This window comes from Anomaloglossus baeobatrachus, chromosome 2, assembly GCF_048569485.1.
Source record: "Anomaloglossus baeobatrachus isolate aAnoBae1 chromosome 2, aAnoBae1.hap1, whole genome shotgun sequence".
Lineage (NCBI taxonomy): Eukaryota > Metazoa > Chordata > Amphibia > Anura > Aromobatidae > Anomaloglossus > Anomaloglossus baeobatrachus.
Window position 1 is genome coordinate 365,176,964 of NC_134354.1, and position 15,347 is coordinate 365,192,310.

At 47.2% G+C, this 15,347-nt stretch overlaps 1 protein-coding gene across 2 annotated transcripts in view; it reads right to left on the bottom strand.

Moving 5' to 3' along the window:
• Positions 1 to 13,819, bottom strand: part of SFPQ (splicing factor proline and glutamine rich) — a 35,414-nt gene extending 21,595 nt beyond the window's left edge. For both annotated transcript variants that reach the window (XR_012750495.1, XM_075336016.1), the window contains exons 1-9: positions 12,983 to 13,819; positions 9,854 to 10,042; positions 7,434 to 7,735; positions 7,244 to 7,339; positions 6,952 to 7,148; positions 6,599 to 6,683; positions 6,183 to 6,297; positions 3,718 to 3,763; positions 3,498 to 3,622 (exon numbers count right to left, since the gene is read on the bottom strand). Coding sequence is in view for 1 of the 2 variants with exons in the window: in XM_075336016.1 (XP_075192131.1) it covers positions 3,498 to 3,622; positions 3,718 to 3,763; positions 6,183 to 6,297; positions 6,599 to 6,683; positions 6,952 to 7,148; positions 7,244 to 7,339; positions 7,434 to 7,735; positions 9,854 to 10,042; positions 12,983 to 13,747 (1,920 nt within the window). In the remaining variant the exon portion in view is untranslated. The remainder of the gene's footprint in view (positions 1 to 3,497; positions 3,623 to 3,717; positions 3,764 to 6,182; positions 6,298 to 6,598; positions 6,684 to 6,951; positions 7,149 to 7,243; positions 7,340 to 7,433; positions 7,736 to 9,853; positions 10,043 to 12,982) is intronic.
• Positions 13,820 to 15,347: the final 1,528 nt, after the last annotated feature.

The following is a 15,347-nucleotide window of genomic DNA, read 5'->3' on the forward strand; positions in this document are numbered from 1 at the left end:
ATTGAAAGGGGTCTGAATACTTTCCATACCCACAGTATGTTACTGCAATGTAGCTTCCTACTGCACACACCTGTCTAAGACAAGTTTTTGTCAGTGTAACAAAGCCATCGTCATCTTAATTCTATTGTGATTACCTCACTAGATTGAGAAGTGTAAGTAAAGGAAATGCCACCTTGGGACAAAAAAAAAAATGAAGGTGACAGTCCTCTCAAAAGACTAACGCTCTAACAGTCAGCTCTCATTACACGAGGGGTGAAGAAGCTGCAACCATTGTGAAGGATAAAAAAAAGTCTACAATCCATCAATAGCACCTGCCTGCAAAACACTGAAAAATGCATATTTGTCTCCCTGGGTAACATTACGCCACAACTGTAGTCAATCAGCAGCTGATCAGCAGCAGCCTCAGTATTACAGAGCAGAAGACCTTCCAAATAGAAGGGTACAGCAGATAATTGGCTGCTGATTGTCGTCATGTGACTGCTGGAGACATCAAGCAATTGACCAGAAGGCCAAGCTGACATCCAAGAGGTAAATATGCATTTTTTTCATCTGCAGGTTGGTTTTAAGGGATTGCCCAGTAGTGGACTTTATATTCTTCATTGTAAACCTGCCTGTAATTCGATTTCTGGAAGATCTCTACAGAACATGAAGCATCAGCCCGTAAGGCTCAATGTGGACAGTGAAAGACAGGATTTTTTTTATCTATAAATACAGCCGTGACAGAAAAACTCCAATACACTTGATCTGAACAGCGAAACATGAGCAGTACTTTTGCCTTGCCTTTGACAACTAGTGAGGCCCCAGTAGAAGGTTTGAGAAGCCCTGATCTAGAATTTAGCAGTGTATCAAATGATACCCAACTTTGAAGCGGTTACTAACAATAACCAAAGCCAAATGCAGGGGTAATGCATTTTCTGAAGTGTCAGTGACATTTCATAGGATGTTTTATAACATTGCTGTAGTCAAAGTATCAACGCATCTTTTATGCAAGCTATCGTACTAAGAAAACTTTACCAAGATCAAGCATTTCCCAGAGTTCGCGAGTAAGCGGACAACCAGCCAATCACCTGATTTACTCGACTCATGGCAGTAGCTCTGACCAAGCATTTTACTGAACAGTACCAAATTCAAAGTCACTGGACCGAACGACAGCACCGAACCCCTCATCTAAACCAAGTCTGCAGAAATGAATCAGACCATCTAGCATGGCTATGCTACAACAGCTGGGAAGTCTGCTTTTTACAGCAGCAGATTTAGGATTCTGATGAGCACAGGAAAATTACTGAAAGGATATACGTAAGTTTTTCGTTACATGAGTCTTTTACAAAATGGAGGGGGTCCAGAGAGAAGCTTGTGATAACACTAACATGTTTCATGAAGGTACAAGGTCCACTTGTTTAACCCCTTCACAACTGGCCAATTTTGCGCTCTTTTTTGCCATTCTTCCAAGACATTTTTTTAGTCAATTTTGTCATATAAGGGCTTGTTTTTTTGCGAAACAAGCTGTATGTTTAAGTGAAACCATGAGTTTTACCACAGTGTACTGGAAACTTGCAAAAAAATTCCAAATGCAGAGAAATTGCAAAAAAAGTGCAATTGCATTATTGAGATATTTTAATACAAGTAAAATATATCTTTGTACAGTGTTAGCCAGTAGAGAAAAAAATTTGTTTAAAAGAACAGAGTCCTCAGTGGTTGATACCTTTTAATGGCTAACTGAAAAGATGGTAATGAGATATTTTATTCAGTGTTCACTGTATGGTAAAACTGATGTGTGGGTGTGACGCCTCAGGTCCGTGCGAGTTCATAGACCCCAAACATGAATAGGATTTACTTTAAGGGGATAAAAAAAAAAATCAGATGTTTGTCTGAAAAGCGTGGCATACGTTTTGCACCATTTTCCGCGACCTGTGGAGTTTTCATTTTTCAGGCTCTATGGCTCAGTGACGCTTATTTTTTGGGTCTCAAGCTGACATTTTTACACAAATGCTACGATCGCCTGTCATTGCATTTTGCACAAAATTTGTGGCAACCAAAACGTAATTTCGGTGTTTGGAATTTGCCATTACGCCGTTTACACCGATCAGATTGAATTTATATTTGATAGCTCGGGCATTTCTGAACGTGGAGATCCCAATGTTTGTATATTTTTTTAACTCTAATTTTCAATGGGGCGAATGGGGGGGGGGGGGGTGATTTGAACTTTAAGGTTTATTTTTACATTTTTTACAACTTTTGTAAACTTTATTTTACTAGTCCCCTTAAAGGGCTATATGGATCAGCTGTCTGATCGCCAATTCATTTCTTTTTTTTCCATCGCTCATTCACCGCTAAGACCAGGAGAAATGATCTCTTAGCCAGTACTCTGCTGGTATTTTACAGGACCTGAGAGTCATGTGAGCACAGGAGTCCTCACATGACCGACCACCACTGGATCCACGTCACTTCCGGTGGAGGCCTGTGAGTAAAGTTATAGTGTTATCGCTATTATAATGGCACTGACAACGCCATTTAAGGCATTAAAAGGTACGGGTGGATAGAGATTCTGCTCGTGCCTGGCAGGCACACATGTCAGCTGTACAAATCAGCTGAGATGCGTGCCAATCTCCCCTGCCTGTCAACAGCAGCTGGGGAGATTAACACTGAATTTTACTGCCCGCATTCATTACGGTGTTAACAGTCATCCTTAACAGGGAAGGAAAAAAGGAAGGATACTGCTGTGGCGTACAGAGCTTTGAAAGACATTTCATATGTTAAAATAGCCACTGGATTATGTGACAACTTATTTGCAAACATTGAATATAGCCCAGACATGATTGAAGTTGCATAACAGGCTTCCAAAAAAAAAAAAAAATCAAAGGTTGTGTTGCATTGCAGGCTGCATGTTACACTAAAGCATCCATAATCTTTAGCAAGAAAAATTGCACTCATTTACATAGCTTTATGAACAGAGTTCAAAACTGCTGATAGAAGAGTCAATGTTCAACCATAACCAGTGCAAAAGATGGACAACTTACTGTGAAAAGCACGGGCAAAAAAGAATGGCTTTAATCAAAGTTAATGCCAAGAGTGGGCAAAATAGGAGAAATCTTATTACTTCTGTATATTGAAGGTCTGTTCTTTTCAAGCAGACTTGGCTTAGATGTACATTAGAGGATACTGCAGTCATATGAGCACCTGCCTAAGAGAACCTAGTACTCCAGACCGTGTACAATGTAAGACCTTTCACAAAGTATAAATCAAAGATTTAAGACTGCGTAAACAGATTGCAAAACACCTACACTCCATGACAAATTCTTACCAATTGTAAAAGCACCACCACTAAAATGGGTGCTTTTGGATTTCACACGTTAAATCCATAAAATGTGAACTAGAAATGTAACTTAAAATTAACACTAGTGCAACTACAACAGAATAAATTGAGGAGCACTAGCCTTTAATATCTGGTCATTCTATTATATAAATTGTTACTATTAGATGACAGCTGGATACATTACCATTTCGCTTGTCATAAGTGATGAAGCAATAGCTGCCTGGGTAACACCAGGGCTGCCTTCATAGCCCATGCCAGGTGTCCCGAGAGCCGGGTACTTCTGGGCTGCTGCTGCAGCAGCATAGGGATCTTTGAAATAAAGTAGCAAATAGACAATTAAAAAAAAAAAAAAAAAATGAAGACTGCTTTCCATGTGCTTCACACAAGGCACTGACAGTTCTCACCTCCCATGGACATAGTGTTTGCTCCCATGCGCATATCTCGCTCCCTCTGTGAAGGAAATTTAAGATTAAAATAAAGTACTCCCAGTAAACTATCAACACCTGTGTACATGTGTATGCAGTTTAATATTCACAGTCTTGCTTAATTACCAGCGCTGCTCTGGTCTTACTGTGGCCAGTTTGGTTTACCAGACACACTGGGCAGTATGTGACCCAGGAGTCAGTTTTAGGCTACTTTCACACTTGCCTTGAACAGCATCCGTCCCAATGCGTTGTGTGACGGATGCATTGTAAATAGTGTGATATAAAGGAAATGGATTCCTGTGAAGACACGTTGCGTTAAAATCGTTATTTTTTTAATTTTTATATCGCGCTAACATATTCCGCAGCGCTTCACATACATCAGGAACGCTGTCCCCATTGGGGCTCAATCTAAATTCCCCATTTGTATGTCTTTTGGAGTGTGGGAGGAAACCGGAGAACCCGGATGAAACCCACGCAAACACAGGGAGAACATACAAACTCCTTGCAGATGGTGTCCTTGGTGGGATTCGAGCCCAGGACCCCAGCACTGCAAGACTGCAGTGCTAACCACTGAGCCACCGTGCCTTGAGAGAGAGCAAGCCCCCTCATCACCGCACACATACCGGCACTACCGCCCCCATCACCGCACACATACCGGCACTACCGCCCCATCACCGCACACATACCGGCACTACCGCCCCCATCACCGCACACATACCGGCACTACCACCCCATCACCGCACACATACCGGCACTACCGCCCCCATCACCGCACACATACCGGCACTACCGCCCCCATCACCACCGCACACATACCGGCACTACCGCCCCCATCATCACCGCACACATACCGGCACTACCGCCCCCATCACCGCACACATACCGGCACTACCGCCCCCATCACCGCACACATACCGGCACTACCGCCCCCATCATCACCGCACACATACCGGCACTACCGCCCCCATCACCACCGCACACATACCGGCACTACCGCCCCCATCACCACCGCACACATACCGGCACTACCACCGCCACCATCACTGCACACATTACCTCAGTGATGTCCCCGCTGACAGCGTGTCTCACTTCAGTTGCTGCCTGGAGCTGACAGAGCGGCGGTGTTCTACCGTCGCTCCGGTCAGCTTCATGTAGCAGAGCTGGATGCGTCGTGGGACCTTGTGTGGATTATGCCGGACCTGGAGGGGTATTTGGGGATTAATAAAGTGGTGAAGGAGGGTGTTTTTTATTTTACTCCAAATAAAGTATTTTTGTGCTTTACTTTCATTTACAGGTTTATCATTGTGGGTGTCTCAGACACCTGCCATGATTAACCTAGGACTTAGTGGCTGCTGACATTAACTCCTTATTACCTTGATTGCCACCGCACCAGGGCAATTCGGGATGAGCCGGGTAGAGTCCTGGGACAGTCACATCTAATGGATGCGGCAATTCCAGGCGGCTGCTGGCTGATATTGTTAGGCTGGGGGGCTCCCCATAACGTGGGGCTCCCCATCCTGAGAATACCAGCTTTCAGCCGTGTGACTTTACCTTGACTGGTATCACAATTAGGGGGGACCGCAAGCCTTTTTTTAATTTATTATACTGCACGATATAGACCCATCCACCGGCGGCTGTGATTGGCTGCAGTGACAGCTGTCACTCAGCGTGGGGGCGGGTCTGACTGCAACCAATCAGGCGCCGGTGGACGGGGAAGCAGTGAATACTGTTGGAATAATGAGCGGACAGCATTTTCAAAACAGAAAAAGCCGCTGGAGCTGTGGCAACGGTGCAGCGTCATGCCCGTGATCGGTGAGTATGAGAGGGGGTGAGAGACCAGGAGTGATTTTAAACTATTTCGATCATTCTGCTGGACATGCTGAGCATGCTCATTAGAACGTGTCGGAATCCGCCACCATAGACAATTTGACACCTTGGCGGATTCCAACAGAATCCATCAAGGCGAGTTATTTGAACGGCCCAAAAAAACGCTACTACATGTAGCGTTCCCTCCGCTCAACGCTGCGTCAAAATAACGCAGCGTCGTCCAGCGGAAACGCAGACACTTGCGTTACAGTAAGTCATCAATACAAGTCTATGGAGAATAGCGCAGTGCGTTAACTGACTGCACTATTCTCCATAGCGGCGGATTGCGCTTAACGCAAGTGTGAAAGTAGCTTTATGGACAGCCTTGTTTTTTGTCTTTTCAGCCACCCTTGCCATTCCTTTAAAACAGGACTGCAGCTTACAGATACACCAAGTTTGGAACAGACAAAAAGTGAGCTATAGAAGAAAAAAGTTGCACCATCTCAAATGACAATTTAATTGTGGCATACTATTTAAGATATGCAATATTTTAAAAGGGTAAAATGTGTTTACTAGTGGGGCTTATGATTAAGAATGTATGCATGTCTGATAAATGCCACTTAAACACTGGCACTTACTGGGTCCATGTATCCCATACGATAGCCCTCTTCTCTTTGGCGTCTCATCTGCTCTTCCATTTCACGCTGGCGAATAATCATTTCTTCCTCACGTCTGCGTCGTTCCTCCTCTTGTCTGTTTAAAGGAGAACAAGTTTAATACTGCAATGGCAGAGGGGATTCAAAGTTTTACAGCGAACATTTCAGCTTTTTATACATGCGCTTTATTAACTACTTGTTTCATGAGGACACATTCTAAATTACATTTTTAACACTGTCACTAGTCCCAGCCCACTGTCATAGCTGGGCTAAAATTCTGTAAGACCACAAGTGTGCAAATTGTGTAATGCAAGCCTGCGCAAGAATACTGAAATTTTCAACGTTTTTAAAGCCAGGTTTGTCTAAAAGGCTTGACTAGATGGGGCTGAAGTGCTTACCTTAATTGCATCTCCTTGCGCTTTTGCATTTCTTGATTGTGAATTTCTTCCATACGTCGAAGCTCTTCCTGACGTCTCATGAGATCTGTTAAAAATAAAAAAAATGTATTCATTTTTAAAAATCTTTTAAATCTAAAAAATTTTTAAAATGCATGTTTTCACTACACAAGCCGCAGACAAGACTTGCCTCAGTTACCTGAAACAAGACCTAGCTACTGAGCAGAACAGTACCATTTCCAATGCAGCTATGCTGGTGTCATTACAGCAACTGAAGTAAACATCACAAAAACTGCAGTGTTCAGTGTACAGACCTAATATAATATTTTGCCAAGTGTTAGGTCTGAAAAACCAACCTTGTCGAAGAAGGTTAGCTTGGTGTTCATGGAAAGCATCTTCCATTTCACTTTCAAGCTTCTCTTTCGCTTCTTTCATGTTTTTTTCCACTTGCTGCCTTTGCTGTTTCTCCATTTCATCCAAGGACTTCCACCTTTGGGAATATTCAAACTCAAAGGAGCCATGTTGAGCAAATCGAGGTGGTACTTCCCGCTCCCTGTGAAGAAGTTTGTTTGAACATTACTGCCCTGAAGTTTATAATCTAATGGACACCACAAGAGGGCATGATCAATTAATCCTATATAGACTTACTTTTGATACATGTGATTCTTCTGTGCGAGTTTTTCCGGAAGCCCATCCTCATCATCAAATTGCTCCAGGGGCTCCACAATAACAGGCATGGGTGTCCTGTAAGAAATAAGAAGCAATACACGTTACATGAACAGGTTTACACCAAACCACTAACGCCGTACGTAGTAGACCGCTGATTAGCAAGACTTACGTGGTTAAAAGAAACACTCCTTCTGTACATCTGTCAAATGCCTTTCTAGCAGCTGGTTTGGCAGCAAACTCAACTATTCCCTTTCCAGTGGATCGTCCTCGATCATCTACTATAACTACAGCTCTTTCAACTGGTCCAAATTGACTGAAGGCTTCTTCTAAAAGCTCATTTGATACATATGGAGAGAGGTTTCGCACTGACAGGGCAGCTGAATGGGTGGCAAACCGTACTCTAAGCTGTCGGCCCCTCATTGGGAAATCATCAAGCTCTGCTTTGGAAATCTCCGCCAGTGCTCTAGTTTCCTGAAGAGATAAGCAAAAGGTCACTTTAAAGCCGTAATTTATCCTACATCTATATTATAAGGGCAAATAGCGTTGTCGTTCTATTTCAGCAAGTCACATGAAATAGCACTGGTAATCCTGATATCAGACACTGCCCATGGGGCCAGGCACAAAGTACTAGCTTCATTAAAGCGATCAGGTGTAATTTGTACCCAGAACCGCGAGCAGATCTGGGTGTATATTGCTATTCCCTGCCTAACCGCCCCTGTATACACTAGCATAGATTAGAAATACTTTTTCTAAAAATCTCCTAAGATCTTATACCGTATGCTAATGAGTGAGGGGACTGGTCCCCTGGGCGTTAGTTCCCTGGCTAGTCGGCTCCATTAGCATGTTAGTACATGCCTGTAGGTGTGCCATCATGCTAATGAATGCAGTGTCACAGGATGATCTCTCACCTGTCCGCCTGACACTGGATTTCAACTCTGTGATCATGACCCTGGAGTTTGGGTCACGCGCACTATGAAGCTAGATGTACGCATCCTGGATTCAAACAACTCGTACGCATGACCGGAACTCCGGGGTCATGCGCACAGCCAAAATCCAGCGTCAGACGGAATGGCAGCAAAGTTAAGCGAAATCATCCTGTGACGCTGCACATTCATTCGGTGTCTACGTCTGTGTATAGGAAGAGATCTGTCAAACCATGGCAGCAATAAGCAACAGGGGACCCAACTGACTAATCGACAACATGGCTGGAAACCCAGCAGCTCTTAAAGTAGGTTTTTCGCTGAAATAAGAAACATACCTGGCCATCATACAGCCATTGGCAGCATTCTAGAATCCTGTATAAAATAGCCCAGGCTGCAGTGTAGCCTTAACATTTATAATACTCACCTAGGGTCAGATGGGTGTTTCTGCTCTCCGGCTCGATGCTTCCTCCATCTTCTGTGATCTCCATCCTCCCACCCAGCCCCGTGCATGACGCGTCTGGAGTCACACAGTGAGGCCCCCATTGTGCTCCTACGCTGGCAGATCAAAAGCACCGTAGTGCGAATGCATGTACGGTCTGACTTTTCAGGTGCCCGCACATTACAATACTTTGCTCTGCCCTCAGCAGGGTAGATCAAAGTGTGCATGACCAAGAGCGTGATGTAGCCCTGTGAATGATGCCAGACACTTCATGAACGGCACTGGGCAGGAGGACGGAGATCGCAAAAGATGAGGCACCGAACCGGAGAGCAGTGACACCTATCAGACCAATCCTCCCCCTAGCTGAGTATTATAGGTGTATGTTCTACAGCGCAGCCAGAGCTCTTATTGAGAGCACAATAGAATGCTGTAAATAAGAGCCAACTGGTGGTGGCTGCAGCTTATAGGGGCCAAATCTGCTGACAGGGTCCCTTTAAAGCATCACTCCAGCAGTTTACATACCTGTGACTGGCACTATGCAAACGTCAGCTGCATGGATGTTTAATATCAGCAACCACCCCCTCAGTCTGCACCTGAATTGCCCCCATCGTTATCATAGGGGGCTGCTGCATCCTGCTAGTGCATTTGCTATTTTACCTTTTGTAGGCCAATGGCTGTTCCTGGCGAGTTTACTTTAAATGTATGCCCTTTTCTGTGAATAGTTTTTGAATGTAGTGTAGGGACTCAAGCATATGGACCCTTGACTGATTTACGAGCTTGCATATTTCAGCCAAAGTATGGACCAATACCTCACATTTATTTATTATAATTGAATATATTTTTATTGCATTTTTCAGCAGGCTGCAGACAGGGCCTTTGGGGTGACTCATGTGTGATGCAGTTGTATAGTGTTGGGCAACCCATCTGCTCCAATAGTATGGGTGTCATCAATAGGCTGTAAGCCAGACAGCATAAAAAGGTCACTAGTTAACCACTTCATTGGTTTCACCCGAATCACAGATCTTGGAGATTTAGATTGAAACCCTGATGTCAGCACTCAGCATAGAGCACAGAATTGTACCAAAATTGCCACAAAAAAAGTTCCCATTCAGATCCATCTCAACCTAAACATAGGAGGCTTCCATTATTGGTAACAGACTCTGGAATAATGCTATGGGTACACGGACTGGTAATTAAATGTCTCATGATGCAGAAGGAACTACGCACCAGCTTAATGAAGCCAAAGCCTTTGCTTTTGTTGATAAACACTTCTCCAGGTTCTCCATATTTTGAGAACAGCTTCTTAAACTCATCATCAGTGATATCAGTAGGGAGGTTCCCGACAAACAGCCTGCAGCGCTGCGTGTAAGTCTTCTCTCCAGGCCTCTTCAAGAGGGACAGTGTGGCCCGAACACCCTGGAATTAGGAGCAAAAGAGATGCCAACAATGAACTAAAAGTACACTAAGAGCACACCACACAGGTACATATCAAACCCCATACAGTCGTGCTCACATGTCTTATATACACACAATCCCATACAGTCGTGCTCACAGGTCTTATATACACACACAATCCCATACAGTCGTGCTCACAGGTCTTATATACACACACAATCCCATACAGTCGTGCTCACATGTCATATATACACACACAATCCCATACAGTCGTGCTCACATGTCTTATATACACACACAATCCCATACAGTCGTGCTCACAGGTCTTATATACACACACAATCCCATACAGTCGTGCTCACATGTCTTATATACACACACAATCCCATACAGTCGTGCTCACATGTCTTATATACACACACAATCCCATACAGTCGTGCTCACATGTCTTATATACACACACAATCCCATACAGTCGTGCTCACATGTCTTATATACACACACAATCCCATACAGTCGTGCTCACAGGTCTTCTATACACAATCCCACACAGCCGTGCTCACAGGTCTTACATATACACACAATCCCACACAGCCGTGCTCACAGGTCTTACATATACACACACAATCCCACACAGCCGTGCTCACAGGTCTTATATACACAACCCCACACAGCCGTGCTCACAGGTCTTATATACACAATCCCACACAGCCGTGCTCACAGGTCTTATATACACAATCCCACACAGCCGTGCTCACAGGTCTTATATACACAACCCCACACAGCCGTGCTCACAGGTCTTATATACACAATCCCACACAGCCGTGCTCACAGGTCTTATATACACAATCCCACACAGCCGTGCTCACAGGTCTTATATACACAACCCCACACAGCCGTGCTCACAGGTCTTACATATACACAACCCCACACAGCCGTACTCACAGGTCTTACATACACACAACCCCACACAGCCGTGCTCACAGGTCTTACATATACACAACCCCACACAGCCGTGCTCACAGGTCTTACATATACACAACCCCACACAGCCGTGCTCACAGGTCTTACATACATACACAATCCCACACAGCCGTGCTCACAGGTCTTACATACAGAACCCCACACAGCCGTGCTCACAGGTCTTACATACAGAACCCCACACAGCCGTGCTCACAGGTCTTACATATACACAACCCCACACAGCCGTGCTCACAGGTCTTACATACATACACAATCCCACACAGCCGTGCTCACAGGTCTTACATACAGAACCCCACACAGCCGTGCTCACAGGTCTTACATACAGAACCCCACACAGCCGTGCTCACAGGTCTTACATATACACAACCCCACACAGCCGTACTCACAGGTCTTACATACAGAACCCCACACAGCCGTGCTCACAGGTCTTACATACATACACAATCCCACACAGCCGTGCTCACAGGTCTTACATACAGAACCCCACACAGCCGTGCTCACAGGTCTTACATACAGAACCCCACACAGCCGTGCTCACAGGTCTTACATATACACAATCCCACACAGCCGTGCTCACAGGTCTTACATACAGAACCCCACACAGCCGTGCTCACAGGTCTTACATACAGAAGCCCACACAGCCGTGCTCACAGGTCTTACATATACACAACCCCACACAGCCGTGCTCACAGGTCTTACATACACACAACCCCACACAGCCGTGCTCACAGGTCTTACATACAGAACCCCACACAGCCGTGCTCACAGGTCTTACATATACACAACCCCACACAGCCGTGCTCACAGGTCTTACATACACACAACCCCACACAGCCGTGCTCACAGGTCTTACATACACACAACCCCACACAGCCGTGCTCACAGGTCTTACATACACACAACCCCACACAGCCGTGCTCACAGGTCTTATATACACAACCCCACACAGCCGTGCTCACAGGTCTTATATACACAACCCCACACAGCCGTGCTCACAGGTCTTACATATACAACCCCACACAGCCGTGCTCACAGGTCTTACATATACACACACAACCCCACACAGCCGTGCTCACAGGTCTTATATACACAACCCCACACAGCCGTGCTCACAGGTCTTATATACACAACCCCACACAGCCATGCTCACAGGTCTTATATACACAACCCCACACAGCCATGCTCACAGGTCTTATATACACAACCCCACACAGCCGTGCTCACAGGTCTTATATACACAACCCCACACAGCCGTGCTCACAGGTCTTATATACACCCCACACAGCCGTGCTCACAGGTCTTATATACACAACCCCACACAGCCGTGCTCACAGGTCTTATATACACAACCCCACACAGCCGTGCTCACAGGTCTTATATACACAATCCCATACAGCCGTGCTCACAGGTCTTATATACATACACAACCCCACACAGCCGTGCTCACAGGTCTTATATACACAATCCCACACAGCCGTGCTCACAGGTCTTGTATACATACACAATCCCACACAGCCGTCCGCACAGGTCTTATATACATACACAACCCCACACAGCCGTGCTCACAGGTCTTATATACACAATCCCATACAGCCGTGCTCACAGGTCTTATATACACAACCCCACACAGCCGTGCTCACAGGTCTTACATACAGAACCCCACACAGCCGTGCTCACAGGTCTTATATACACAATCCCACACAGCCGTGCTCACAGGTCTTATATACACAATCCCATACAGCCGTGCTGACAGTCTAGGTACAGTCCTATACGCGAGCCCCTCACCCACCCATCCCGCCTTCTGCCGCCACAAACCGGTGGGCGGGGCTTCCACCCGAAATGGAGGCGACACAAAAGACGCCACAGCCCCAGCCGCCATTTTGTAGGCTTCCTGCACCACACAAGATGCCGGATGGCTCACGTCCAAGCAGTCATCCTGTGACCAGTAACACGTGTATAACAGTACATGTCACTTACGTCGTTCCAGCCGCCTTCTTCCTCTCCTTTCACCTCAGGCTGAGGGGGCGGTGGCGGCGGGTGTGACTGGAATCTGGACTGGTGAGGCCTCTTCTGGCCGGGCTGAGGGCTGGGCCCCGGCCGCTGTCTCTGCTGCTGATGCTGGGGCGGGGCAGGCTTCTGCTGTGGCGGTGGCTGGGCCTGAGCGGGACTCTGGCTGGGGGGAGGGGTGGCTTTAGGAGGCGGCGGCTTCTGGGCCTGGTTCGGGGTGGCCGGTTTCTGCGCGGCGGGCGGTGGCGGCTGCTGCTGGGGGGCGCTGGGCTTCTGCTGAGGGGACGGTGTCGGTTTAGCCTGCGGGGAGGCGGCAGGTGGCTTGGCCGCTGGGGTCTGAGGGGTGGGGGGCTTGGGCGCGGGGGGCTTGGCTGCGGGGGTCTGCGCTGTCTGAGGCGCCTTCGGGGGCTCCTGAGTGGCCGCTTTCTGCTCCTGGCTATTCTGCTGCGGGGCCGGCTTCTGCTGCGGGGCCGGCACTGGCTTCGGTGCTTGTGGTGGCGGCTGCTGCTGCGGGGGCTTCTGCTGGTTCTGCTGCGGTTTATTCTGGTTCTGGCTAAGAAGAGAAGGGCCGCGATTGGCGTCCATGTAGCTCTGTCCACGGTAGCTGGACATGCCGGACATGCCTCCCATACCTCCACGACCACCGCTACCCCGCCGGTAAATGTTCATTCCCATTCCCATTCCTCCGCCGCCGACGTTCATTCCACCACGGCTTCTGAATCTATCACGAGACATCGTTGTCTGAGATTCGTTTCACCGTTCGTCACTGTAAAATGGCGCCGCAGACGAAGAACGCGAGGCTGCTTTGTCCTTTGCTTATGTAGTATGTTTAGGTGTACGCCCCCTTCTATGCTAACCAATAAAACAGTTCCAGCCGACTAACCCTAGACGCCTATTGGCTGATGCTTTAGCTAACCGGAAAAGGAAATGTAACTTCTTCTTTAGAATGTTAACAATAATTGGGCGCTGTGATAATTGACAGAACTGACAACCAATGAGGGGGATTCTGCTATAATCTTCGTGCGACTGCGATTTAGTGCAGTCTGATGTTTCCCACCCATCCATAGACCTGTATGGGGGCGAGTGATCCGTGACTGGCAGACACATGCTGTGATTTTTAGCTCAGTCCGATTAGGGCTGAGGAAAACATTGTAGATCTTCTCTGCCTCACTTGCGGCCTGCGGGGGACTTGCGCTGCATCACCCGGCATGGCCTGCCGCTCTCTGGACAGGAGCGGGGCAGCTGCATAGAAATACCTGTGAGGAGAGTGTGCGCCGTGCCTGGTGATGCAATGTGAGAGTCGCGCGAGTGTGACTCCGGTCCAAGGCCGGCTTCACACTTGCGATTAACTCGCACGAGTGCAATGCGAGAGAATCTCACATTGCACTCGGACCAATGTTGATCAGTGAGGCAGCTCCCATCTGCTATTTTTTTCTCAGTCCAAATCGGACAAAGGCCAGAATCACACTTGCTAGTGCCTCGCGTGTAACTCGCGTGAGTCTCTCATGGTAGAACCCGGCATGGCCGCACACTATGCATACAGGAGCGTCTGAGCTGCATAGAGATACATGCAACCGACCTGCTCCTGTATGCATAGTGTGAGGCCATGCCGGGTTCTACCATGAGAGACTCACGCGAGTTACACGCGAGGCACTAGCAAGTGTGATTCTGGCCTAAGGGTGGAAACACATCTATGCGAGTAAAATCGGTCCGACTGGGCTGAAAAAAACTCGGCTGATTTTAGTTCACGTTAGGTGCGAGTGCAACGCAAGTGCGATGCTATTCCTGAGATTTTACTAGCGTGTGTAATGCGTGTGTAATGCGTATTTTTTACTATGTCATCTGCCATTCAGCTCTGCTACATGGCCGCTGACAGCAGACACAGACAGCCATGTAGCAGCGGTGAATGGCAGATATCAGCAGACACAGACAGAGCCGCACTGTCATAATGAACTCGGGTGAACTTAACCCGATTTCATTGTCATGCTGCGGCTCTGTCTGTGCCGCGTCCTGATTAGCGGTCACCAGTGAAGGACTCACCGGTGACCACTAATCCCCCGAGTGACTGAAGTTAGCAGCCCTCTCTCATACTCACCGATCCCCGGCGCCGCGCTGCACGACATTCACACTGCTCCGGCGGCTTTTACTATTTTGAAAAAGCCGGCCGCCCATTAAACAATCTCGTATTCCCTGCTTTCCCCGCCCACAGGCGCCTATGATTGGTTGCAGTGAGACACGCCCCCACGCTGAGTGACAGGTGTCACACTGCACCCAATCACAGCAGCCGGTGGGCGGGTCTATACTGTGCAGTGAAATAAATAATTAAATAATTTTA